Genomic DNA, 25012 nt, shown 5'->3' with positions numbered 1-25012 from the left:
CCGCTCAATTTCATTTTCCTTCAGTACTACGTCTGGGACTGCTGTATATTCTTAGGTTTCCAGAAACAAATTTTTTGTAGGACCAATCAGCGAATAGAGGGAGTGGCTGAGAACGATTACGTTGATGTGATCACACACATGACTAGCGTCGTCCAATAGTGAGCCTACGTGTGACGTACAACACACAGACGCGCTGCTTTATCAAGACTCGAGGAACAGAGAGAAGGAAATGAATAGTGGAATAAAGTCGTTTTTTTTTTTTTTTTTTTTTTGCGCACAAAAAGTATTCTCGTCGCTTTATAAACTTTATAAAAGACAGACATCTTATTCTAAACATAATCCTCTGATCATTCGGACGACCACACGTTAGCGATTGGCTATGGCAGATCCTGAGTGACTCTGGGCAGATCCAATAGTTTTGAACTTTAACAGAGAACCCGTCTTCAAGGAAGTAAACGTTTCTCAATGGAGCGAGGCCAGACTCTCTGTACAAATGAAATGTACGAGAGTCTGGTAGAACCAGGCTAGAGAACAGGAGGAGTTTCTTAAAGAAAAACTAACAGGTCTGTGAGAGCCGGAATTCTTACTGGTTGGTAGGTGATCAAATACTTATATCATGCAATAAAATGCAAATGAATTACTTAAAAATAATACAATGTGATTTTCTGGATTTTTGTTTTAGATTCTGTCACTCACAGTTGAAGAGTACCTATGATAAAAATTACAGACTTCTACATGCTTTGTAAGTAGGAAAACCTGCAAAATCGGCAGTGTATCAAATACTTGTTATATATATATATATATATATATTATAAATCATTTCATATTTTTCTTTGCCTCCACATCTTTTATACACTATGTATACATACATAAAATATTAAGATAGAAATATTAATTAAAGCATGCAAGACACTACAAGCAAAGCAGTATTAAACCATTTTGAACCTGGCTTTAACCAATGTTCAGGTTTCTTTTCTGAAAATGTAGCAAATTAGTGCATATTTAATTACATAATGTGTTAATTTTATAGTGGAAATATTCTTTAGATTATTAGAATGTTCTTCACACTAAGAAAAATGGTTCTTTTAAAAAGTAAAAGATTTGTTCTCCTTTGATTTTACTACGAAAACCCCTTATTGAAACCTTTATTTTTTTCAGTGTAGCTCAATTAAAATGACCTTAATTACCTCTTTTATAGTGTATTTGTGTCAATAAGGCGTTATTAGTAAGTAAAGTGTCTTCCTCCTCACTACACTGAGTTCGGATGGCTGATAATGAATGCAGTATTTGCTCTTCATGCAGAAGGTGTACCGTTCCTGACGCAGTCTGTTGTCATCCCTCACACGCGCTCGCCGGTTATTTACCGGGCAACAGTTGCATCATTTATCAACCGGTGCGTTACAACAGCCTTACTTTGCAATACCTCAAGAATAGGGACTAACGCATTTGCGCGCGCGCGCTACGCGTTCTGTTGACTGAGCTCGTCGCGCGTTGCGGTGAGTCAGTCAGGATCCGCGGTGAGTTCGCGCGCTGTGCGTCAGTCAGTCCTCGCTCTGTTGACGGTACCGGGCGGCATGGAACGGAATGCAAGAAACGATTGAATTCTGTCAGACAGTCACAGAGACCGATACCCGCGTCCGCGTCTTTACCTGTGTTTTGTGTTTCCTGTAAGGCTGGAAAGATTGACGCGTTAAAAAGGTTATTCGGAGGCAGCGCTCACCCTGGAAGCACCATGGCCAGGGGAAGCGAGGAATCTGGGAACGGATCGTGGAAAAAGCAAGTGGATGACATCAGGAAGATATTCGAGTTGAAGGAAATCCTCGGGACGTGAGTATGAATGATGCTTTGACATTGTGAACGGAGGGTTTTGAAATCTGCATATCAGAGAGTCAATGTCCTCCAGTTTTGGTCTTCAAAGTTTGATCTGTAAGAATATTCTGATGTTACAGACAGGGGATTTACTTTACCATTCCATTAGACACATTTACTGTTTTATAAATGGTTAAAAAGTGAAAGCTTGTTCTTCTGGCTCAAGAATTCATTTATTTTCTCTTGATTTCATTTGTCCCTCGTGAATACAAGTGTAAACTACAGGACACCAATTTGCATAAAAGCTAGTATTTCCATTTATAGACTAGTATTATTCAGAAAGGTTTTATTGAATTAGAATAGAAAGCCTTTATTGTCATTATACCATGTACAGCGAAAGACTTGAATTTGCTTCCCGTTATTAGTCAACCCTGTTACCATTGTAAATCATTATTAAAATGAAATGTAATTCAGTAAATTAAGTCATGAAATCAATTTTTTTTGGGAAAAGTACTATTTTATCACTGTAAAATGTGTAAGACCATTTTGTAGGGTTCTCAGTCAGCCCTGTCACCATGATTTAATAGACACATCAGCATTAAATAATTTTTCTAATTTATAATGACCTTGAAAGCAAGACTAAATGAACTATAAAACTGTCAACCCTGTCACTAAGATAGACGTGAATGCCAATATTTCCTCACAGTTGCACATCCAATCAGAAGTAGAATAGGATGTTTTGGTCTGTGCAATGTGGTCTGTGTCAATGCATAATATGCACTTTAAATCCATACTTAACCCACTTGGAATAGCAGGTTATAATGTGCAGACCTCAGTTTTAATATCTCACACCCCGCAACATGGCTTTCTGTTGTGTTTAACAACTGTTTCTAAATTCCTCTAATGTTGTAGCAGCATTGAAGTACAGGTTCACTGGGTTTTCCCCAGTAATGCCTTGAAATAGACCAGATGATGTCTGTAAGTCTATTTATATGGTGCGCAGGGACCGAAAACAGGACAGGTATTTTTATGTCCCCTTAGAGAGATTTCACCATTTGTGGGGTTTTATATTTGTTATTTTAATTTGTCCTGTGATCTGTGATAGACCCTTAGCTGACACGTTCACCACCATTGTAAAACTATGCTTAATTTCTGAAACACTCTTTTTCAGAAATCGACTGCAGTATCACAGTGCTGTATTAGTCTTTTGCCACTCTTGCGTTTTGTTTAGCAAAATGAGTTTTGAGTTGGAACAATGTAGATCTTAAAATCTGAAGATAGAATGTATAAGGCAGATGAGCTTGGTCAGGCCAGACATTTAAATGACTTATTTCATTTAATTAATTTTTTTTTTTTTTTTGATTATTATTATTTTTTTTTTTTTTCAGTGCCTTTTCCAAAGATAATATGTTTATAACGGAGATGAGGTTGGTCAGGTCAGACATAAATAACTCACTCAAATATTTTATTTTATTTTAATTTAATGTGTTTTATTATATTTTGTTCATTTTTATTTTTTTATTTTATTATTATTGTTCATTTTTTATTTTTTTTTTATTTATTTTTATTTTTTCACTGCCTTTTTCCAAACATCTGAAGTGTGTGTATTATATTTAGTACATGTGTGTGTATAAGTCAGCTGAGGTTGGTCAGGTCACCAACGGTGGAGAGATATGTATTACATAAGATTTTAACCATAGCTCACCAAAAGACTCTTACATAAGGATTAACTAGAGGCTTTATTGGAAACAGGCCGATCCCGACCTGTAAATGTTTCATTTGTATAGAATCTCCAATAGTCCTGCCAGTTACAGTGGTTTTACAGTTCAAAGCGAAGCCTCCATGTGAAACTCTGTCAGATCTCAGCGGTCCATCAGCAGGAATCGCAGTGGTGTTTGCACATGTGTGATGATTGTTTTAATCTGACTGTTTGACTGCATGTCATTCGAGGTTCAGCACTCCACCCCCAACGCTTTGAACTGTTGACTGTGGATTATATGCAGAAGAAGGGAAAGACTCAGATTATCCTGCATCCAGGCTTTCCTTTCTTTCTGTTTCTCAAGTCTCTCTCACTCGCTCGCTCTTTGCGTGTCCAGATTATGATAGTTTTTATTGTGTTGTTCACACACCATGGCAGAAGAGCTTTTAAAGTCGTTCTAATGTTGCGTGGATGATGTCATTTTTTTCATTGTTGCAGTGCTTTGTGTTCTTCTCATTTTAAAGATGATGATGATGATGATGATGATGATGATGTAATGACCATAATTCATCACCAACAGCATGGATTATACCGAGGATCTTCAAATCTGCTCCTGGAGACCCACTTATTGCAGAGTTCAGCTCCAATTTTAGGGGCCGTTTACACGACACCGTTTTCAACTAAAAACTGAACACTTTTTTTATGTGTTTTGACCGTTCATTCACACGCCAACACCGTTTTGGGGGTCTGAAAACGCAGGCTTTTGAAATTGGGTTTTTGAAAACGATTATCGTCTCCATGCAAACCACAAAATTGCACATTTGTGAACACGGTGACGTCATGCGTATCACGTGTTCAGTTTATAGTGTTTCTGAGTGACATCGCCATCTACTGGCCTGGCATGAATAATACAGGGTTTTTAAGTCATTTTCGCAGATCTTTGTGAACTGGGATTGTTTTGACAACACTGTCGTCTGTACATGAAAAACACAAGAAAAAACGTTTCTTTTTTTAGAACGGTGTTGTGTAAACATACCCTTAATCTAACACACCTGAACCTTCTAATCAACGTATTCAGGATCACTTCAAAATTTGAAGCAGATGTTTTGGAACCTAGGAGGCATTTACACGACACCATTTGCAACTTTTTATGCATTTTGGCATTCGTTTCACACAACGACGGTGTTTTGGGGGCCTGAAAACGCTACTTTTTGAAAACTGGTTTCAAAGTGCACATATTGAAAACAATTTTGTTATCATCTCAGAGTAAACTACAAGAACGCAAATTTGTGTAGACGGTGACGTCATGCGCATGTGATTTGTGTTTCTTTACAAAGTGACATCGCCAACTACTGGCCAGGCAGCTTAATACAGGATTTTTTGGTCGTTTTGAACTGGGATCATTTTGACAACGTTGTCATACGTGAAACTGTTCAAAAATGCTAATGAAAATCTTTTCAGTTTTTTATTACATTGTTGTTGGACAGTGGGTCTCCAGTAGTATGGTTGAAGATCCCTGAGTTATGGTACCAAAAATTTGGACACACTTTAGTAAATTTGTTTCTCACAATCTTAAACATTTTGATTTAAAGTTTACGTATAAATGCATAAAATTCGTTTTGTGTCATTGTATACATTTCTTAAACTAAAATTACATTTATTATTTAAAAAAAAAAAATTCAGCAAGGATTAAATTGATCAATGCTGTTTTTTAATTGATCAAAGAATTCTGAAAAAATCAGATTACATCAAATCATATTCGAATGATTTCTGAAGGATCATGTGACACTGAAGACTGGAGTAATGATGCTGAAAATTCAGCTTTGATTACAGGAATACATTACGTTTTAAAATATAACAATAGTTCTTTTAAATTGTAATTATGTCACAATATTATAGGTTTTTCATTTTTTGTTATTACTGTAGTTTAGATCAAATAAATGCAGCCTTGGTGAGCATAAAATAATTTGTCCACGAACATTAAGATATCTTACCAACCCCAAACTTTTTAAACACTAGTGTGTATATATAATATATATAAAAATAATTCCACTTGTAAGTGGATGTTTAAAGCTGTTGCGATGAACAGGCATAAATCTAGAACACATTTAATCCAGGTAGGATTATCTTTCTAGGATTTGCCATCCTGAAGATGACATAACAGATTCCATAATACTCCTTATACAATACTCAGCTTTCAAAGTCACCACACTGAAAACAGCATTAAGCATGCTGATATTAGATTCAGTTGTGGATGCACAATGCAGCATTGTCAGAAATAGCTCAGACTTTCCTATGATTCAACCTCCACAATCTCCACCTCCAAACACACTGCAATCTACCTATTGTTCAAACTCCACCTGAGACACTTTTACCATTTCTAAATGAGAAAATACAATCAGTGTAAGTGTTAATCCGTTAATTTTAGATTAATCCCATCTTAATCCTGTTACCTTCCGAGTGGAGGTGTCAGTTTTCCTGAATTCACCTGAGGTGGTTGTTAAAATTATTTTGAATTCACATTCAATTGTATAGCGCATTTCTCAATACATATTGTTTCAACAAAGCAGCTTTACAGAAAATTCATGAGCCTTTTATGCAATATTCCAATGTTGCGCATGCATAAGTTAAATTATTATCTTTGGATAGACAGTAACTCCATTTATCATGCACTTTAATCTCTGAAACTTTCCGGACATTTCACATTCACAAACAGCTATATTACACACTACATGAACGGTAATATCTGAAAAAGTGTGATGGAGCACCTTTTTCAGACTCAAGCTCATATTATGTGACTACACCCACATGCCATATAATGCATATAGGCTTATGAAACACTGACATTTGCATTAAAAATTCAGCTTTACTGCAAAGCATTGAGGTCATGGACCACAGAGTCATGATATGTGATCACTAGGTCCTTGTTGACCTCATGCTATGCATATTAGGTGTGTAACGGGTACACAAATACATGCTTTTCAGAGAATAACCGCGTAAGTTAGCTTTGACTCTGGGAAGCTTTGCTACTAAATGTATTTTACAGGTGCACTACAAGGAACAAAAAGCACATAAAGGTCAGTGGATGTGGGTTAACGGTCATGCTTTCTTAGTCTTTACCTCAAGGTGTGGCACGTAACACTTCCTGTAACTGTGATGATTTCCTCTGGCGGTTGGTGAACTGACACCTGCTTCTCTGTAGATTGATACACTCTCCATCAGTTAGATGGATATTGATCACCTGAATAATGGTTATACTGTGTATATCACATGAATTATGAAGTGAAAAAAAAACATTTGAAGTGGTTCATACTATTTGAAATGCTCATAAAATGGCCAAGTCAAAATTTTCTTCAATAGTTTATTATTTGATTTGATGCTTTTGTCCCTTTGTAGAGTGTCAAAATTACTACTACTTTTTTTTTTCATTTGATATTTTTGCTTTGGGACTTTTGTAGGCTGTCTAAAGCACTACTATGCTATTTTATTTATTTATATTTTATTTCACCTTATTTTATTTTATGATTTTTTTCCCTTTGTAGGCTGTCTAAACCACTACTAGTTTTATTTTATTTTATTTTATTTTATTTTATTTTATTTTATTTTATTTTATTTTATTTTATTTTATTTTATTTTATTTTATTTTATTTTATTTTATTTTATTTTATTTTATTTTATTTTATTTTATTTTATTTTATTTTATTTTATTTTATTTTATTTTATTTTATTTTATTTTATTTTATTTTATTTTATTTTATTTTATTTTATTTTATTTTATTTTATTTTATTTTATTTTATTTTATTTTATTTTATTTTATTTTATTTTATTTTATTTTATTTTATTTTATTTAGTTTTTTTCCCTTTGTAGGCTGTCCAGACCACTACTATTTTTTATTTATTTTATTTTATTTTATGTTTTTTCCCTTTGTAGGCTGCCTAAACCACTACTATTTTTATTTTATTTTATTTTATTTTATTTTGTTTTTTCCCTTTGTAGGCTGCCTAAACCACTACTATTTTTATTTAATTTAATTTTTTTATGCTTTTTTCCCTTTGTAGGCTGTCTAAACTACTATTTTATTTTATTTTATTTTATTTTATTTTATTTTATTTTATTTTATTTTATTTTATTTTTTCCCTTTGTAGGCTGCCTAAACCACTACTATTTTTATTTAATTTAATTTTTTATGCTTTTTTCCCTTTGTAGGCTGTCTAAACTACTACTATTTTATTTTATTTTATTTTATTTTATTTTATTTTATTTTATTTTATTTTATTTTATTTTATTTTATTTTATTTTATTTTATTTTATTTTATTTTATTTTATTTTATTTTATTTTGTTTTGTTTTGTTTTGTTTTTTCTCTTTGTAGGCTGTCTAAACTACTACTATTTTATTTTATTTTATTTTATTTTATTTTATTTTATTTTTTCCCTTTGTAGGCTGCCTAAACCACTACTATTTTTATTTAATTAAATTTTTTATGCTTTTTTCCCTTTGTAGGCTGTCTAAACTACTACTATTTTATTTTATTTTATTTTATTTTATTTTATTTTGTTTTGTTTTGTTTTGTTTTTTCTCTTTGTAGGCTGTCTAAATCACTACTATTTTTATTTTTATTTTTATTTATTTTTTTTGCTGTTTGTTGAATCACCTAAATTTTGTTTTATTTTTAGTTTAGTTTAGTTTAGTCTTGTTTTTTGTTTTTGCTGCTTGAGTTGAGGTGTTTAGTAGTGTTGATTACTTAAACGGTCAAATTTGCTGTGTTCTGAATTGGCCCAGTAAGCAAGCACCTAGCAACCACTCATAAGTCCTTAGTTACGAGCACTCTGACGATCTTTACAACCGCCTATCAACGTTCTGGCAACCATCCATAAAACTCTATTACCATGTCAGTGACTTTTGCACTGGAAAACACCATTAATGTTTAAAAGGTGTCTGAATTACACGTGATAAATCTGATCTGTTTAATACACTCTATCCAAGCACACACTGTTGTTTTTCTTCTAGTTTAATCCTTTGAAGAGATGAATGCTGCGCCCACTGCAATCTCGCACGCTCATGTGAACACATAGCTTAAAAAGTACTCAACCTGCTGGGCGCTCGGCCAGTGAGTCGCTCCATTTCTAGCCTCATAAAGGGCTTGCGTTTCAATCGCAGATGAGAGTTGAATTTTACAGTTAAAGAAATAGATGACTAATGCTTTGTTTTGGCAAACCACCAAACCCTATATTTTGATAAAGCGATTCAGCCTTTTGTTCCGAGCTTTCCGAATTGCCGCAAGTGCTCGTGCCGGTATTAGTAAATTACTGTGTGTGTGTGTGTGTGTGTGTGTGTACTGAAGGATTAGAGAGGATTTTCAGTGACCAATAAAGGCTTAGCTACAAGCCACAATGGCCAACTGATTACACAGTGCATATGATACAACATCCCTGAAGAATCAGAGGAGACGTGAATGCGACTATGCTTTTGAGCATCACATTTTTGAAAATGTACAAATATAGTGAAACATTTGAAAGTAGTGTACAAATATAGTGAAACATTTGAAAGTAGTCCTTACTATTTGACAACCAAGTCAAGTTTTTCTTTAGTATTTTTTATTTGACGCGTTTGTCCCTGTAGGCTGTCAAAAGTACTACTATATTGTTGTTTTTTCTCTTCATTTTATATTATGCTTTGACCTTTTGTAGCTTGTCACTTCTATTTTCATTTTATTTTATATTAATTTATTTTATTATTATGTCCCTTTGTAGGCTGTCTAAAGCAGTGCTATTTTAATTATTGTATCTTAATTTATTTTATTATTCTGTCCCTTTGCAGTATTAAAGCACTACTATTTTAGTTTAATTTTATTATTCTGTCCCTTTGTAGGCTGTCTAAAGCAGTGTTATTTTTATTATTGTATTTTAATTAATTTTATTCTTCTGTCCCTTTCTAGGCTGTCTAGCACTTTTATTTTATTTTATTTTATTTTATTCTTCTGTCCCTTTCTAGGCTGTCTAGCACTACTATTTTATTTTATTTTATTTTATTTTATTTTATTTTATTGTATTTTATTTTATTTTATTTTATTTTATTTTATTCTTCTGTCCCTTTCTAGTCTGTCTAGCACTACTATTTTATTTTATTTTATTTTATTTTATTTTATTTTATTTTATTTTATTATTTTATTTTCAAGCTATTGGACCCCACTATATTTTTTCAAGCACCATATTTTTTCTCTGTCCTCTTTCTGTCTCCCAAACATTTCCAGTCACTATTTTATATTTCGCCTTTCTTTTTTGCTTTTTCCAGAGGGGCATTTTCCGAGGTGGTCCTGGCCCAAGAGAAGGCCACAGGAGACATGTACGCCGTGAAATGCATCCCGAAAAAAGCACTAAGAGGAAAAGAGAGCGGAATAGAAAACGAGATTGCAGTGCTGAGGAAGTAAGTATTCCTAAAAGCCACCAGAAAAGGCTTAAAATAACAAACCCAACACCCATTACATGCTTCACACAAGTTCCTCTTGCAGCGGAGGAAAAAAGCTGCAGTTGAAAGGAAGCTGTTAGTGCGAGTTTGAGCGGGAGATGACTCAGGCTTTATGACACGCCCCTCACAGCCTCCTACCTTTACTGACTCCTACCTGTCCCTTTCAAAAGCATCGCAAGAAATGATTCATGTGGCCTCCGCCGCAGACCTCGCTATTCACCGCACGTTAAGGCCGAGCGCAGGTCCGCGGTTGTCATGGTAAAAAGGCGTTCTGGCAAAGGAGGCAAGGCAGAACGCGAGAAACGCTGCAGCTTGCAGCTGGATTGGAGATGCTGTGGTCAGAGTGATTCTAGTGACTGGAATGTAACTATTCAGCAAGGATGCTTTCAGTTGATCAAAAGTGACAATAAAGACATTTATGAAATGTCACAAAAGATTCCCATAAGATTCCTAAATGCTGTACTTTTAAACTTTCTGTTCATCAAAGAATTATCACAGTTTCCACAAAAAAAGCAAGCAGCACTTAATAATAATAATAAGAAGAAATGTTTCTTGAGCAGCAAATCAACATATTAGGATGATTTCTCAAGGATTTTATTTTTATTTTATGCTTTTGTCCATTTGTATGTTATGCTTTTGGCCTTTTTCTGTCATCTTATTTTATTTTATTATTATTAAAAAAAACATTATTGTACCTTTGTGAGTCACTTTGCTAAATGCACTACACATTTTATTTTATTTTATTTTATTTTATTTTATTTTTATTTTATTTTATTTTATTTTATTTTATTTTATTTTATTTTATTTTATTTTATTTTATTTTATTTTATTTTATTTATTTTATTTTATTTTATTTTATTTTATTTTATTTTATTTTATTTTATTTTATTTTATTTTATTTTATTTTCCCTTTGTGTTTCCCTTTGTCAAAAGCTCTAAAAATGTATTTATTTTGTTTTATTTTATTTTATTCAGCTTTGCCATCACAGAGATAAATTATGAATGCATTGCCCTTCATTTGTTTAGCAACTTACATGTGAGAATCTCTAGAGGTTTTTTTTTTTTTCTTCTTCTTTTTTTTCATTGTCTGCATGAACAGAAAAGCTCAAACTATCAGCCCAACTCATATGCTATGGTGTACGGGAGCATGTAATGGGAACCAATGTCAGCCATCCAAAACAAAGCCTTCATAATCCACTCAAGTCCGCCTCTGGTTCATTGTAATTGACCAAATATTCTGTCTGTTCTTTTCAGGGTCAAGCATGAGAACATTGTGGCTCTAGAAGACATTTACGAGAGCCCCAGTCATTTATATCTTATTATGCAACTGTGAGTAAAATCTCTTTGCTACTTCAATTTGTGCTTAATTAAAGTCTCCAAAGTCTTTGAAATGGAGCCAAACAATGTGAAGCACGTTTGCAATGTGGAAAACTTTAAAAACCAAAGAAGTAATCTGTTCTTGCCTATATATGATGTGTGACTGACTGATACGTTTCTTTTAATTGCAATCCAAAACATTCTCTTTCTGTCATTCCAATTCAACATCCTGTGGCGCTTTAAACTCATGACTTGAAAAGGAGCCAATTCTTATTCTGAATGTTGTCCAAGCCTCCTGCTGCTGCCTGAAATCATTTTAGTGATCTGAACAACAGATGATTAACGCAGTCTCAATCTATAGCTTAATGTGAAACATGTTAAACCCATATTTGAGTTTTTATTTTATTTATTGTATTTTTAAACATACACTACCTTTCAAATGTTTGGGGTCAGTGAGATGTTTGTTTTTTGTTGGTGAAAGAAATTAATACTTTTATTCAACAAGGATGCATTAAATTGATCAAAAGTTACAGTAAAGACATTTATAGTGTTACAAAAGGTTTCTATTTAAAATAGATGCTGTTCTTTTGAACTTTCTATTCATCAAAGAATCCTGAAAAAACTTTATCATGGTTTCCACATGTAATAATAAGCAGCACAACTGTTTTCAACATTGATAATAATCAGAAATGTTTCTTGAGCACCAAATCATCATATTAGACTGATTTCTGAAGGATCATGTGACACTGAAGACCGGAGTAATGATGCTGAAAATTCAGCTTTGCATCACAGGAATAAATTACATATTAAAAGATATTCAAATAGAAATCAGTTATTTAAATTGTAATAATTTTACACAATATTACTGCTTTTACTGTATTTTTGATCATATAAATGTAGCCTTGGCGATACTTTCAAAAACATTAAAAACTCTTACCAACCCCAAACCTTTAAACAGCAGTGTATAATGTAGGGATGAACCGATATGAAAATTTTGGCCGATACCGATAACCGATAATTTTTTTAGATTTGAAAGCCGATAACCGAAAAATCTAAATAAATCAAACATTTTATATAATTTGGCCTGATTACAAAAACAAAAGTCTCACCATTAAAAGCCACGTCCCAAGCACACAATTACAATGTTCCCATTATAATTATATGTAGCCTATATGACAGACTTGCACTTAAATTGTATATGTATGTTGCACTTAACTGTATTTTCCTTTAAGTGATTCCAATTATATTCAAGCAATTAAAAACCATCATGGCGAGCAGTGCACATCTAACTGACAGTGGGAAATAATCCGTTATTTATCGTCCACATTTTCTTATCGGGCCTATGACATTAAAAATAAACATATATCGGGCGATACCGATATGGTGGCCGATATATCATGCATCCCTAGTATATTGTTTTTTGTATACACCTGTATGTAAGTTTGACAGTTCTGAATAACTATAAACATTAAAAAGCAGATTTCTTGTGTTTTTCAGTGTGTCCGGTGGGGAGTTGTTCGATCGGATTGTGGAGAGGGGTTTCTACACGGAGCAGGACGCCAGCGCACTAATCAAACAGGTTCTGGATGCAGTTAACTACCTGCATTCACTGGGGATAGTCCACCGAGACCTGAAGGTGATGATTTCCCTTGACTGATTTCCTTCACACCAAACAAATCAATGTGCATAGACGTACAGTTTTATTCTAGTACACAGGAACTGGAATAAGACTTGAAAAGGTCACCGCACTTCAGTGGAAAGAAGACGTACAGCGTAAATAACTTTGTGCCTTTTTAACCTAATCTCTCTCTCTCTCTCTCTCTCTCTCTCTCTCTCTCTCCCTCTCCCTCTCCCTCTCCCTCTCCCTCCCTCTCCCTCTCCCTCTCCCTCTCCCTCTCCCTCTCCCTCCCTCTCCCTCTCCCTCTCCCTCTCCCTCTCCCTCTCCCTCCCTCTCCCTCTCCCTCTCCCTCTCCCTCTCCCTCTCCCTCTCCCTCTCCCTCTCCCTCCCTCTCCCTCTCCCTCTCCCTCCCTCTCCCTCTCCCTCTCCCTCCCTCTCCCTCTCCCTCTCCCTCTCCCTCTCCCTCTCCCTCTCCCTCTCTCCCTCTCCCTCTCCCTCTCCCTCTCCCTCTCCCTCTCCCTCTCCCTCTCCCTCTCCCTCTCCCTCTCCCTCTCCCTCTCCCTCTCCCTCTCTCCCTCTCTCCCTCTCTCCCTCTCTCCCTCTCGCCCTCTCGCCCTCTCTCCCTCTCGCCCTCTCTCGCTCTCTCGCTCTCTCGCTCTCTCGCTCTCTCCTGACAGCCGGAGAATCTGCTCTATTTTAACCCGAATGAAGAATCCAAGATTATGATAAGTGATTTTGGGCTGTCCAAGATGGAGGACGCAACCAATGACATCATGTCCACAGCCTGCGGGACGCCGGGATATGTGGGTAGGGCTGTCAGTCCACTAAATATCAGTGTGAATCTGAATTTTTTTTTTAATTATGGTCATTTTAATGATTGGTTAACAATAAGTTATCTTACTACTGTATATACAGGGAAAAACTGTAGTAGATCTAATGGGACATTTCATGTAATTTTACAGTAGAATTTGAGTTTTTGTAAGTGTAAAAAGTCTACTAATAATTAACTTCTAGTAACACTTCTCATTTGATGTGTTTTGTTCTTATTTGCTATGTATATTAGGGTTTATGTTACATCTTGTGTTGTTAAATGAATGTTTATTTCATTATTATAGTGTCATATGTTACCATGATGGTGTTTTGTATATGACACCATCTATTAATATTTACCTCAGTGTGTGGAAAAGCTATTTTTGATTCATCATATGATTTTCTCTTTATCTCTTATGTTTTTAAGTTGTTTTTCGGTGTGTTATGAAAATGAAAATGACTTCAGTAAATTGATGTATTAACATCATTAGTTAAAAGTACGAATATGGAAACAACAGCATATGGATTTGAAACATATTAAGGTGATTTAAATAATGGCGGAATTTAATTTTTTGGAAATACACTGTAAAAAAATGTTTTAAGTCTAATCTATAAAACTTAAAATGTTACTTCCATACATTTTACAGTAGCACAGTTCTGACAAGCACAGCTACCATTTTTTTAACCATACATTTCACAGAATTTTTTTTACAGTGTACTTCCAAAATAAAATTCCGCCATTATTTACTCACCTTAATGTGTTTCAAATCCATATGCTGTTGTTTCCATATTCATACTTTTCATATCCATTTTTTCTTTTGAAATACAAAGAATTGTACACATTTTAAACAATATCTATGCAAATTGTACATAGTGACCATGTCTGTCGAATCCAAAAAAAAAAGACAAAACAAAATCACAATAAAAGTGGTTAAAAAAACCAGCAAATTAGAAAACATACAGTTTTGGAATGACATGACAGTGAGTAAATGATGATCAAATTTGGTTTTGGGTGAACTATCCTTTAAAAACTTTTTTATTAGTGCTGTCAAATCGATTAATCGCGATTAATCACATCTAACAAAAGTTTTTGTTTATATTATATATGTGTGTATATGTTATATTTATACTGTAGTAGGCTATATATAGTATATACTATATATGTGTTTGTGTATATATATACACAAACACATATTATATAAACAGAAATGTTTATGTTAAATGTGATTAATCGCGATTAATCGATTTGACAGCACTAATTTCTAGTAAATAAATCATTTCATTCACTTTCTCTGTCGTTTAATATGTTCAATAGCTCCGGAGGTATTAGCACAGAAGCCGTACAGCAAAGCCGTGGACTGCTGGTCTATCGGAGTTATTGCTTACATCTTGTGAGTAGTTTTTTTCCCCCATATTGAATTGAAATATCTTTAATGTCCCAAGGGGGAAATTGGTTCACAACAAGTAGCCAACACATACACATTCACACAAAAACACATAAAACCATGAGATAATAAATAGATAAAAACATAAATACACATATACCTATAGTTTGTTGAGAAACCCAACAGCTAATGGTACAAATGATCTCAAATATCTGTTGGACCTGCCACGTTTTCGGTAGGTATACCTCTTTCCTGATGATAGGAGGCAAAACTCAGAGTGTAATGGGTGAGTGGTGTTAGCCAAAATGGCCATTGCCCTCTGTGTAGCTCTGGCCTCGTACATATGCTCAGTGCTGTTGAGATCAGTGTCCCTGGCTCTTCCTTATGCTCGTCTGCTCAAGAGTCTTCCAGACATCTATCTCATCAATCAAAATCTGACTTCTCTCAGACTCAATTCTGAATCCAGCCAGATCATCATTAAATTCATGGGAGTCAAATCTTAAATAAAACTGATTCAGCTCCTCCACCAAACCAGAGTCAGGTTTGTCAGATGTAGCTACCCCTTTTTTCTTATCACTGTATCTTATGTTAAATGTACTGCTGCTTTCCCAACCATTGCTACATTCATTATTTTAAAAAGAGGTCTTTAGGTTAAAACACTGACCACTTTTGAATCCTCTACCTCCTCAGGTTGTGTGGATACCCTCCGTTTTACGACGAGAATGACTCTAAACTGTTTGAGCAAATACTGAGGGCAGAATACGAGTTTGATTCCCCGTACTGGGACGACATTTCTGATTCAGGTAAGTGTGAATTAGATCATATATTATAGTTAATGACATAAACTCTTTATATATCAGGTTCAAGCTTTTGTTGTGTTCTTAGTATGGGAGAAAATGACACCCTTCTTCACCTCCTTTTGTCTCTTCCACCCACTGAAACACGCTATCATTGAGTAAGACTTGAGTTACTTGTGTTTACTTGTCGCTGACAGTCACGACTTCATTTTTTTCCCATGAGCAACACTTTAATATAGGTTTTTCGAAAGTAACACAGGTATTGCAGCCAGATATAAATCAGCAGTTGAGAAGCATTATCTGGCGCTAGGCGATTCAGCTTCGTTTGAAAATAACAAGTCGACACCCACAGCACAAGCTGTTCCCTGGTGTCTGGGGAAGTGTAGGAGGGTGTCATTTTTTCACAATTAGAACTGCGCCCTTGTGTAACTGATTCAGGGAGTTTTTTCTTGTGTTGTTTTATAGCTAAAGACTTCATTAGTAACCTGATGCAGAAAGATCCAGAAAAGAGGTTAACTTGTGATGAGGCTCTTCTGCATCCATGGTGAGCGACCAGGATTGTGTTATATTAGTTGCTGCAGGTTCAAGAGTGAAACTCACAGTCTATCAATAACATTAAGCATATTTCCCTGCCTCGTAATACACATTAATGTGTTAATTTTTTTACTTTTAAGTTTGAAATTCGCATTAATCTCAGTAAAATCAGAATAAAATTTACACGTGTATGATGTAAATATAATATATATAATGCATTACAGTAATGAGAACTGGGGAAAATATGCTGAATTGTCATGAAAATAATGTCACAATCCAAAAACATGTAACAATATAATAGTATAGCCTTTTATGATATATATATACACAGAGTACAGTTCAAAAGTTTGGAGTGAGAAGATATTTTTATATAAATTTCAGCAAGGATGCATTACAGCAAGACTTTTATAATGTTTTAAATAAATGCTCTATTTATTGAATATAAACTCTATATTCCTCAAAGAATAAAAAAAATACATCAGGGTTTCCACAAAAAATTAAGCATCTGTTTTCAATATTGATAACAATCAGCAGCAAATCAACATATTGGAATGATTTCTGAAGGATCATGTGACACTGAAGACCGGAGTAATGATGCTGAAAATTCAGCTTTGATCACAGGAATGAATGACATTTTAAAATATATTTAAATAGAAAACAGTTATTTGATATTGTAATAATATTTAAATATTACTGTTTTTACTGTATTTTAGATCAAATAAATGCAGCATGAGAGACTTCTTTCAAAAACATTAAAAAAAGACAAACCCCAAACTTTTGAATTGCAGTGTATATATTTTATTACATATAACATATTATATTATACAGTTCAAATGAAGTCTTTGATTAATATCAACACAACGCTACCTTGCTTGCAGTAATCGTAACCGTAACTACATTCACCTTAAGATGTTATTGAGCACAAATCTTTGTTTTTACATTATATAGTTATGTTTATACACGCATATGGTCACATATAAAAAGAATCTGCCCCCTCATGGATGCCAGATGATACTGCAAGAAGTCCAACTCTCCTCTGATTTCAGGATAGCTGGTGATACTGCGCTCTGTAAGAACATCCACGAATCAGTCAGCCGACAGATGAAGAAAAACTTTGCGAAAGCAAAATGGCGAGTAAGTGACCACGTCCTTTCCACGAAATGTTCCTTTCCCCCTTTGGAATCATTGATTTAAAAACCCGTATTGATTGACCAGTATTTTATTTAACGTGATTTAAATGTCTGTGTTCTCTGAACTCTTCTCTCCTCACAGCAAGCGTTTAATGCCACTGCAGTGATCCGACATATGAGGCGTCTTCAGCTTGGCAGCAGTATGGATTCCTCCCAACACAGGAAGCAGAATCCAACATCCATGCCGGGGAAGAGTCAGTCGGTTGATGTTTCTTCAGTCCACCGCAACGACTGTAAGTTGTTGTGCTTTAAGGCCCCGATATGCTCACAGCAAAATCTTTTCATTCTTCGCTTAAGGGTAAAAAGAAGTCCGAAATAACCTTGCAGCGATATACTGTTAGCGAACATCTGACTCCGCCCACACATTTAGATGTGAATATGTGCTGAGCGCTTTCCTCTCAATAACAAAATAAACACACAACAAAAATGCCAGTGGTGCGAAAACAGCATCATATTGATTTGGTTATGTTTGCAAGAGCTCTGCAATTTGGCATTCCAATCAAGTCACGATTATTTAAATAGCAATTTATACAATAGATTGCTTGAAAGCAAGCAGCTTTTACAGTTTTAAACATGAAAAACAGTGTAAGTCACTTTTAAATTAGAATTACAACTTAAATTTCTATTACTATAAAGCAGCTCTCCAGTGTTTTTATGCGTGTCTGGCCTCGACGGACTGAACAGAAGAAATTAACCAGAGAAGATCCACGCCAAAGAAGGCGGAGCCTCAGAGCCACACCTACCTATTACTTAATCGCCACGGACCAATGGTAGTTTGAAGGTGTTTACCAACCGGAGCGAACTTTATTGAGATATACGCTTTGACAAGCTGTTTTGATCTCAAAACTACTGTAACTTTGTTTTGGCCCAAAATTTGGCCTTTGTTCAAAGTTACGTCAACTTATCGGCTTTATTGCTAGATTTAGCGCCTTTTCAGACCTGTGACTTCTGGTTAACATGTAGTTTGACACTATATCATACTTGTTCCATTGTCTGACAGGAAATATGTAAATTAGAACAGCTTTATTTGACATCCAGCTATATATTACACTGCCCGGCTAAAAAAAAAAAAGTCACTGTTCGGATTTGGCAAATGTTTAAGAGTCTATGACTGGATTATTATTGCAGTGATTATTATGTTTCTAGCATGTTATATGTTTGGCAACAGTTCTTCTAACCCTGATTGATGGAGTGTGTAGCTTATCATTTCATAAACAGCCATGTAGGAAGACACTAGATGATCATATTCCAGGATGACAATGTCAAGATTCATCAGGCTCAGATTGTGAAAGAATGGTTGTGAGGATCATGAAGATCTTCAGATCAGTCCAGTCCAGATTTTAAACTCACTGAAAGTCTTTGGGATGTGCTGGAGGAGACTTTACAGAGCGCTGGACTCTTGCATTGTCAATACAAGATCTTGACAAAAAATGGATGCACCTCTTGATGGAAGTAAATGTTGTGATGTTATTTCCATCAAGAAGTGCATAATTTTTGTTCAAGATCTTTGTCATCCTGAAATATGGCAATGTTGTGTCTTCCTACATGGCAAAAGCTACACACTCCATCAATTAGGGTTTGAAGAACTGTTGCCAAACATATAGGCTAACATGCTAGAAACATAATAATCACTGCAATAATTATCCAATCATAGGCTCTTGAGGATTTGCCTATTTAAATCCAAACAGCGTATTTTTTGTCGGGCAGTGTATATTAAAATACAGTATGTGAGCACAGATTAGGAGAGAAAACAGATGACAATTGGCGCATGACGCCATCTAGCTACATGTTGCAACTTTTCGAGCAGGCTTTAGCTACTTTCCGTTGAAAATCATTGGCAACGCTGGACGTCACACCAGTTCGTTCTTCGATTTTGCTTGAAGTATATCTGGGCCTTTATATTTCTTGAGCTGAAACTCACAATAGTTGTTTTTGACTCGACATATAAAAGTTGCTCATCACCAGTGATGTGTTTTGTGTTGTATTATGTCGTGTTGTCAAACAGCCCTTGAAGAGGGTGTTATCTTTGTCTAGGTTCGTCCGTCCAAGCGGCAAACTCTTCCTCGAAGACGGGAACGCCCGAGCGTAAAGCGCGGGCATCCACCGTCACCACCATCATCACCGGCTCAAAATGACATCACTTCTTGTGAGACCGCTGACTTGACTATTGCACTTTGTGGAAAATCGTGTTTTCTTCTATTTAACGGTAACTTCCATTGTCCAGTCGAACACGTTTTCCTCTCTGGAAAGCCAATGGCGCGCAATTCCTTGAGACTGTCTCAAATAGAGCGGCCTGTGTATTTAAGGTGACTGTTTTACCGAGTAAAGCTCATGACTTGAACGTTAATGTGGCTGTTGAATGGAGATTACGAACCTCGAGTCGAAGCACATCTGCTTTGGGTCGTAATAGTTCTTAGAAGTTGTGCAGATAAAACAGTTTTCATTCATTAAACAGTTGTTGTAACTTTTTGCTGCTGTGTTTCAACCTGCTGCTGTTTTGAAGGACCAAACGATAAAGGATGTGAGGTTTACAGAATGTCTAGAGATTCTGATGTAGTTAATAGAGGCTTTAAACCAATAGCCACAATTATTGCCATCCAGTATGTATAAACTTGAAAATCGGTTCTGGATGCATGAATGGTGCAAGTGAATGAAGGGTGTTAATATGTATTAAAAAAATGGAAATGTGCAGTTTAATGGTTTTATCAACAGTTTGTTAATATCAAGAAAAGATTCTGGAGTGATGTGTGTCAGTCCAATTTTTTTTGAAGGTATGAAATGGTGGTAATAAGCACTTTTTAAAGAGTTTTGTGTATGTTTTGGATTTATTTTGTAAGCTTTGCTTTTTTTAAATGACTTTTTGGCATTTACTGTATAATTTTGTCCACACTTTATATTGCAGTGATTGTTATGTAGTAATATTTTGTGGAAATTGAAGTATTTGTTGTTATTACCACTTAAATGATTATTAATTGTAATATAGCCACTGTAATGTAAGCTGTTGTCATAATTTTATTCTTTTAATTGTGACTAAGCCTGAGGAAACTGAAGAACGCTTGACCCACAATGTGTTTGTTTTGTCACAGATCTATATGAAAACTACCAGCTTCAGTCACTGACATTTGTATTTGCTGATCTTGTGTTTCAGTGGAGCGAAAATGCCTAAAATTTCACACACCGTCCAAAGCTGTTTTGATTTGATGTGCCCACTGATATATGACCGTGAGAGATTTAAACAGTTTCTGCTCTGAATCTTGCATGTCAGCATGGTCTTCATACCAGCCCTCTGAATTTAGCAGCTACATGCTGGTTCTTTCATTCAGGTCGCAGAAATGATGTAAGCAGTGTTTTCACTTTAGTAGATTTGTTCTGTGATGAGTGTTTTGGTGTATGAGTGTGTGGTGAGTTGATTTCAATTTTCCATTAAATGCAAAGATAAAACAGTTATTGTTGTTCAGACTTATTTGGATAGCTTTTATTCTACCAAAATGAACAGAACAAAGATTTACAACATCTTGCTTAGACTGCAAATATTTAATAAATGTAATTATACACATACATTATCTCAGCACAAATGAATAAAATCTGGTTAGGCCTACTTAAAAAAAAAAAAAAATCTATACCTTGTGCAAAGAATTTTGTCATGCAGGGAAAATGTACCAACTAACCATAAAAATAAAACAAAAACTGGCGAGTTATTAGTCGTACAGTTAATGGTTATGAATAGCCTGCATAGGAATAAATGTACATCTTTGTAAAGAACTATAATACATGATTACATAGCCTACGTCGCATACATGCATATGGCTATAAGTTCTTCGAGCGCTAGTGTGTAGCCTACACGTTTATGGCACGCGTTGTGCAAAAAGCCTTTACAGAAATATGATGTAAAGTTGTACTGTAAAGCTCTCCACCCGTATCCCTGTGGTTTCAGTTCGTGTGTCGGTTGTATTCGTAAGATGGGTCGAGGCCGTCGTGGTGAAACTCTCTCCACTGCTCTGTCTGCGCCCTGGTGCGCTCGTCTTGCTCTGGACGAGAGTAAAAACGGAGGAATGTTAACTTTGACTGTGTATTCAGGTGATTATATAAGCTTAAAGTAACGTTACCAAATTTGAGTAACTGTGACAATTCCGATAGCACTAGACGACAGCATTACAAAATGATTAGTGAGTATAAAAATATATAAATAAAAATAAAGTCAAAAATTGATCATTAGATTTGGTAAATCTGTTTTGTAAAACACAAGGTTCATCTGAGTTCAAGTTGTTTGCGTCAGTGTTGAATGATCTCAGAACACTACTGCTGCTGTCTGATCCAATATGGCCGCCAGGCGCCAGGTGAGTGATTTGATTTGACTTTTTATTTTTTACTCACCGTCATCCTCTTCCTCAGCGTAATTCTCAAAATGATTCCTCTGTTCCTCATGATACTCCCTCCTTCTCTCATCTGCGGCCAGCCTCTGTCTCTGTTCAGCTAATGAGACGTGTGAGAAGAAGAAAGAGAGAACGAAATTAAAACACAAATAGCCTATGCTTAGACATCAAGAAATAGCCTAAGGTATGATGTTCACACAAATGATCAAACTTAACACAGTAAACTATGGAAACCCAGTTCAGCCACATAAGAAAGTAAATCATGCTTTAGTATAGTAAATCACAATTATAGTCATAATTTCGATTTTATCTCATAATTTTGACTTTGACTACGTCATATTTATGATTATGGAAATTTGCTTCCATAGACAGACCCATTTTCTATTATTATAACATATTTTAACTACAATTATGCAAATGCTTTTGTTTGGATTTCATTGTATTGCACAATTGTATAATCTGATTTAGTTTGGCAGGCAGCACCACCGAGTTATACCATAACCACACATACCAATTAATTTAATAAAAAATATAACATTGATTCCACTTGGGATGTTCCAACCTCTTGTCCTTACCTCACTTTCTGAATACATAGTAATGAATTCCCACAAGTCAGTCAAACATAGTTTTTGGTGAGCCCATAACCATAAACAAACACAGACCAGGTCAAAGCCAAATAAAAGCATGAAAAAGCAGCAGAGCCCCTCCTCCATTGGCAGGAGCTGAAGACTGAAAGCTGGTTTCTCCAGCCTGCCCTGTGGTTCCTGCTATTTGCTGTGGTTTTCCGTCCTTGCATTCCTCAGCTGGCTCAAAACGCAGCACCTGTGTGGCCAGTGCAAGCAGCTACTAAAAGGGCTCTTTATTACTGTTTTACAATAGCAAGCCTGACTAAGAGGTTCTAGAAGCCACAACAGTGATGTGATTGATGCTCATTCACTTTACAAGACTTCAGATTGTGATTTTTTTATATATATACACTACTGTTCAAAGGTTTGCGGTCAGCAATTTTTCAAATATATATCTTTTGTAACATTACAAATCTTTACTGTCACTTTTGATCAATTGAATGCATCTTTGCAGTATGTATATGTGTATAATATATATATTGTCCATTGTAGTTGACAGCTGCTCAAGAGTTTTCAAATAAGCACAAGTAGCCTCACCGTTTATCTCATCCTGAGTTTTCACAGACCTCCTGCCTCGCCGTTTGAAGAAGCTGGAGGCATCTGACTCTGGCATGAAGATCTTCCTCAGTGCACCTTCAGTGAAGAGGAACATTGATGAGGGGGAAGAACTCGTTGGAAAGATCTGTGGAAACATTGTGGGGTTTTTTGGTCACCTTGAGGATTGGCTGCCTTTGCATCCCTCCTATCTGACACGGCGGCGCTGTCGGCTCCATGGAACACTGTAACAAAGGGAAAATGATTGAGGTATAAGTCCAAAAGATTTGCCACCCTTTCCAGGTACTGTTGAACCTGTGGTTCCCCACATTAGTAAATCAACACTTCCCTTGGTCAACCACAGTCCGGTTACTCACAGGTGATGGCGGACAGAACAACGAGACAGGTGAGAAGAGCAGGTTGCATCCAGGACATTTTGAAGTTTAGCTGAGCAAGAACAAAGTAAAAGCTGCGGATGTTTTCTGGGACGTCTTGCCTGAGATTGGGCTTGTGGTCATGGGAGCAGTGAATGGAATTTGACCAGGAGGGTGAAAGAGGGGTGGAGCCTTGGGAATGTGTTGATTTTGGGGTGAGGGGTGGCACCGGAAAGGGACGTTGGCAGAGATCAAGCTCTGCGGGATCTTGCTTGAAGTGATCAAATGACATGGGAATGGTGCAGTTTTTTTTTTAGCAAGGCATTGAGAATTTATTAATAACACTGCATTGTAAAGGAATGTTCCAGATTTGATAAGTTAAGCTTAATCGACAGCATTTGTGGCATAAGGTAGATTACGATGGTTAATGTTTTCAAAACACTCTCTCATGTGCAATAGCGTGTAGGTGTTGATACTTTTTCCTATGCAAAGACGTTAGCCAATCATAAAAGGGACCATTTACTGACAAGCCTTAAGAGATGGTCCTCACTGCAGAACACGAAATCCAGGGGGAGGAGTTGGATCCAGGTCCAACTCCTCCCACCTTACATATACCTAAACCTACCCATCTCCACCCCCTGATCCCTAAACCCATCCCTAAACCTACCAATCTCCACCCCTTATATCTGGATCCAACTCCGCCCCCTGGATCTCGTGTACTGCAGTAAGGTGCTACTGGGCCTTAAGGAGCCGCCCCTAAAAAACTGATCATTTCAGAATGAGGGTTGAAAGTAATAATTTTTCCTCATTTATATTTATTTTTAGCGCATAAAACTTTATTAAAATTTTAAAAATTATTAAAATCTTTATTAAAAGTGTTCATTTTTTTTATCCATACCATGACCCTTTTAACAAAATATTTAACAGAAAAGGTTCATAAGTGATTTTTCACACTAAAATCATGTTAACAACACGCATTGTTTGGTTTTGTGGCTGTGGTATTGAAACAATAATCGGCCTCATTCACTTCCATTGTATGTGCCTAACTATCAGCTGGTTTGCTTTAAAGTCCCCCTGTAGTCAATAATTTGATCCCTTAAAACTTATCTTTGATCACCAAAATTACATATTTAATAGTTTTTCCTTGAAAAAAAATTATTCATGCCTTAAAATAACTTGAATGTAACTCTACACCCTTGCCTCATTTAGTATACGCGGTTCTATGAATATGCAAATTAGCCCCGCCTCCACTCACTCACTCCAGCTCAGAGATCCACTCGTTGACGATCACACGTTGATCTGATTGGTTACAAGGTAGTTTGTGACATCAGAAACACCAGTGATTTCAAACCGCGTTTTTGAGACGGTCTTTGGTTCACTGCAGTTTTAAGGAGAAAATACTCTGCATGATGTTGACATGAATTTGCACATGGTTTGTCTTAAAGCACATTAAAAACACCACATAGACATATAAACA

General features: G+C 35.6%; 2 protein-coding genes across 5 annotated transcripts; one reads left to right on the top strand and one right to left on the bottom strand.

Annotated features, from left to right (window-relative positions):
* The first annotated feature begins 489 nt into the window (after positions 1 to 489).
* Positions 490 to 21074, top strand: camk1db (calcium/calmodulin-dependent protein kinase 1Db). 4 transcript variants are annotated; one of them, XM_081356212.1, is made up of 13 exons: positions 490 to 593; positions 683 to 742; positions 1673 to 1827; positions 9804 to 9935; positions 11232 to 11306; positions 12792 to 12930; positions 13590 to 13719; positions 15038 to 15113; positions 15798 to 15910; positions 16370 to 16448; positions 17485 to 17572; positions 17711 to 17861; positions 19634 to 21074. In XM_081356212.1, the coding sequence occupies exons 3-13, from the start codon at positions 1733 to 1735 to the stop codon at positions 19660 to 19662; spliced, it is 1107 nt and encodes a 368-aa protein (XP_081212338.1). In that variant the 5' UTR covers positions 490 to 593; positions 683 to 742; positions 1673 to 1732; the 3' UTR covers positions 19663 to 21074. The 4 variants fall into 4 exon arrangements, with proteins under 4 accessions (XP_081212338.1, XP_081212336.1, XP_081212337.1 ...); XM_081356210.1 differs by having other exon boundaries at positions 507 to 593; positions 19663 to 21072; XM_081356211.1 differs by lacking the exons at positions 490 to 593; positions 683 to 742 and having other exon boundaries at positions 1299 to 1827.
* A 484-nt stretch (positions 21075 to 21558) lies between these two features.
* ucmab (upper zone of growth plate and cartilage matrix associated b) lies at positions 21559 to 23596 on the bottom strand (the record flags this gene model as incomplete). The annotated part of the gene is made up of 5 exons (XM_081355498.1): positions 21559 to 21656; positions 22003 to 22101; positions 23165 to 23260; positions 23341 to 23406; positions 23539 to 23596. The coding sequence occupies 5 exons, from the start codon at positions 23594 to 23596 to the stop codon at positions 21559 to 21561; spliced, it is 417 nt and encodes a 138-aa protein (XP_081211624.1).
* Between the last annotated feature and the right edge of the window lie 1416 nt (positions 23597 to 25012).

Source organism: Scardinius erythrophthalmus (genome assembly GCF_964197995.2).
Source record: "Scardinius erythrophthalmus genome assembly, chromosome: 24".
In the NCBI taxonomy this organism is placed as follows: domain Eukaryota; kingdom Metazoa; phylum Chordata; class Actinopteri; order Cypriniformes; family Leuciscidae; genus Scardinius; species Scardinius erythrophthalmus.
This window is presented reverse-complemented; position numbering and strand designations above follow the sequence as displayed.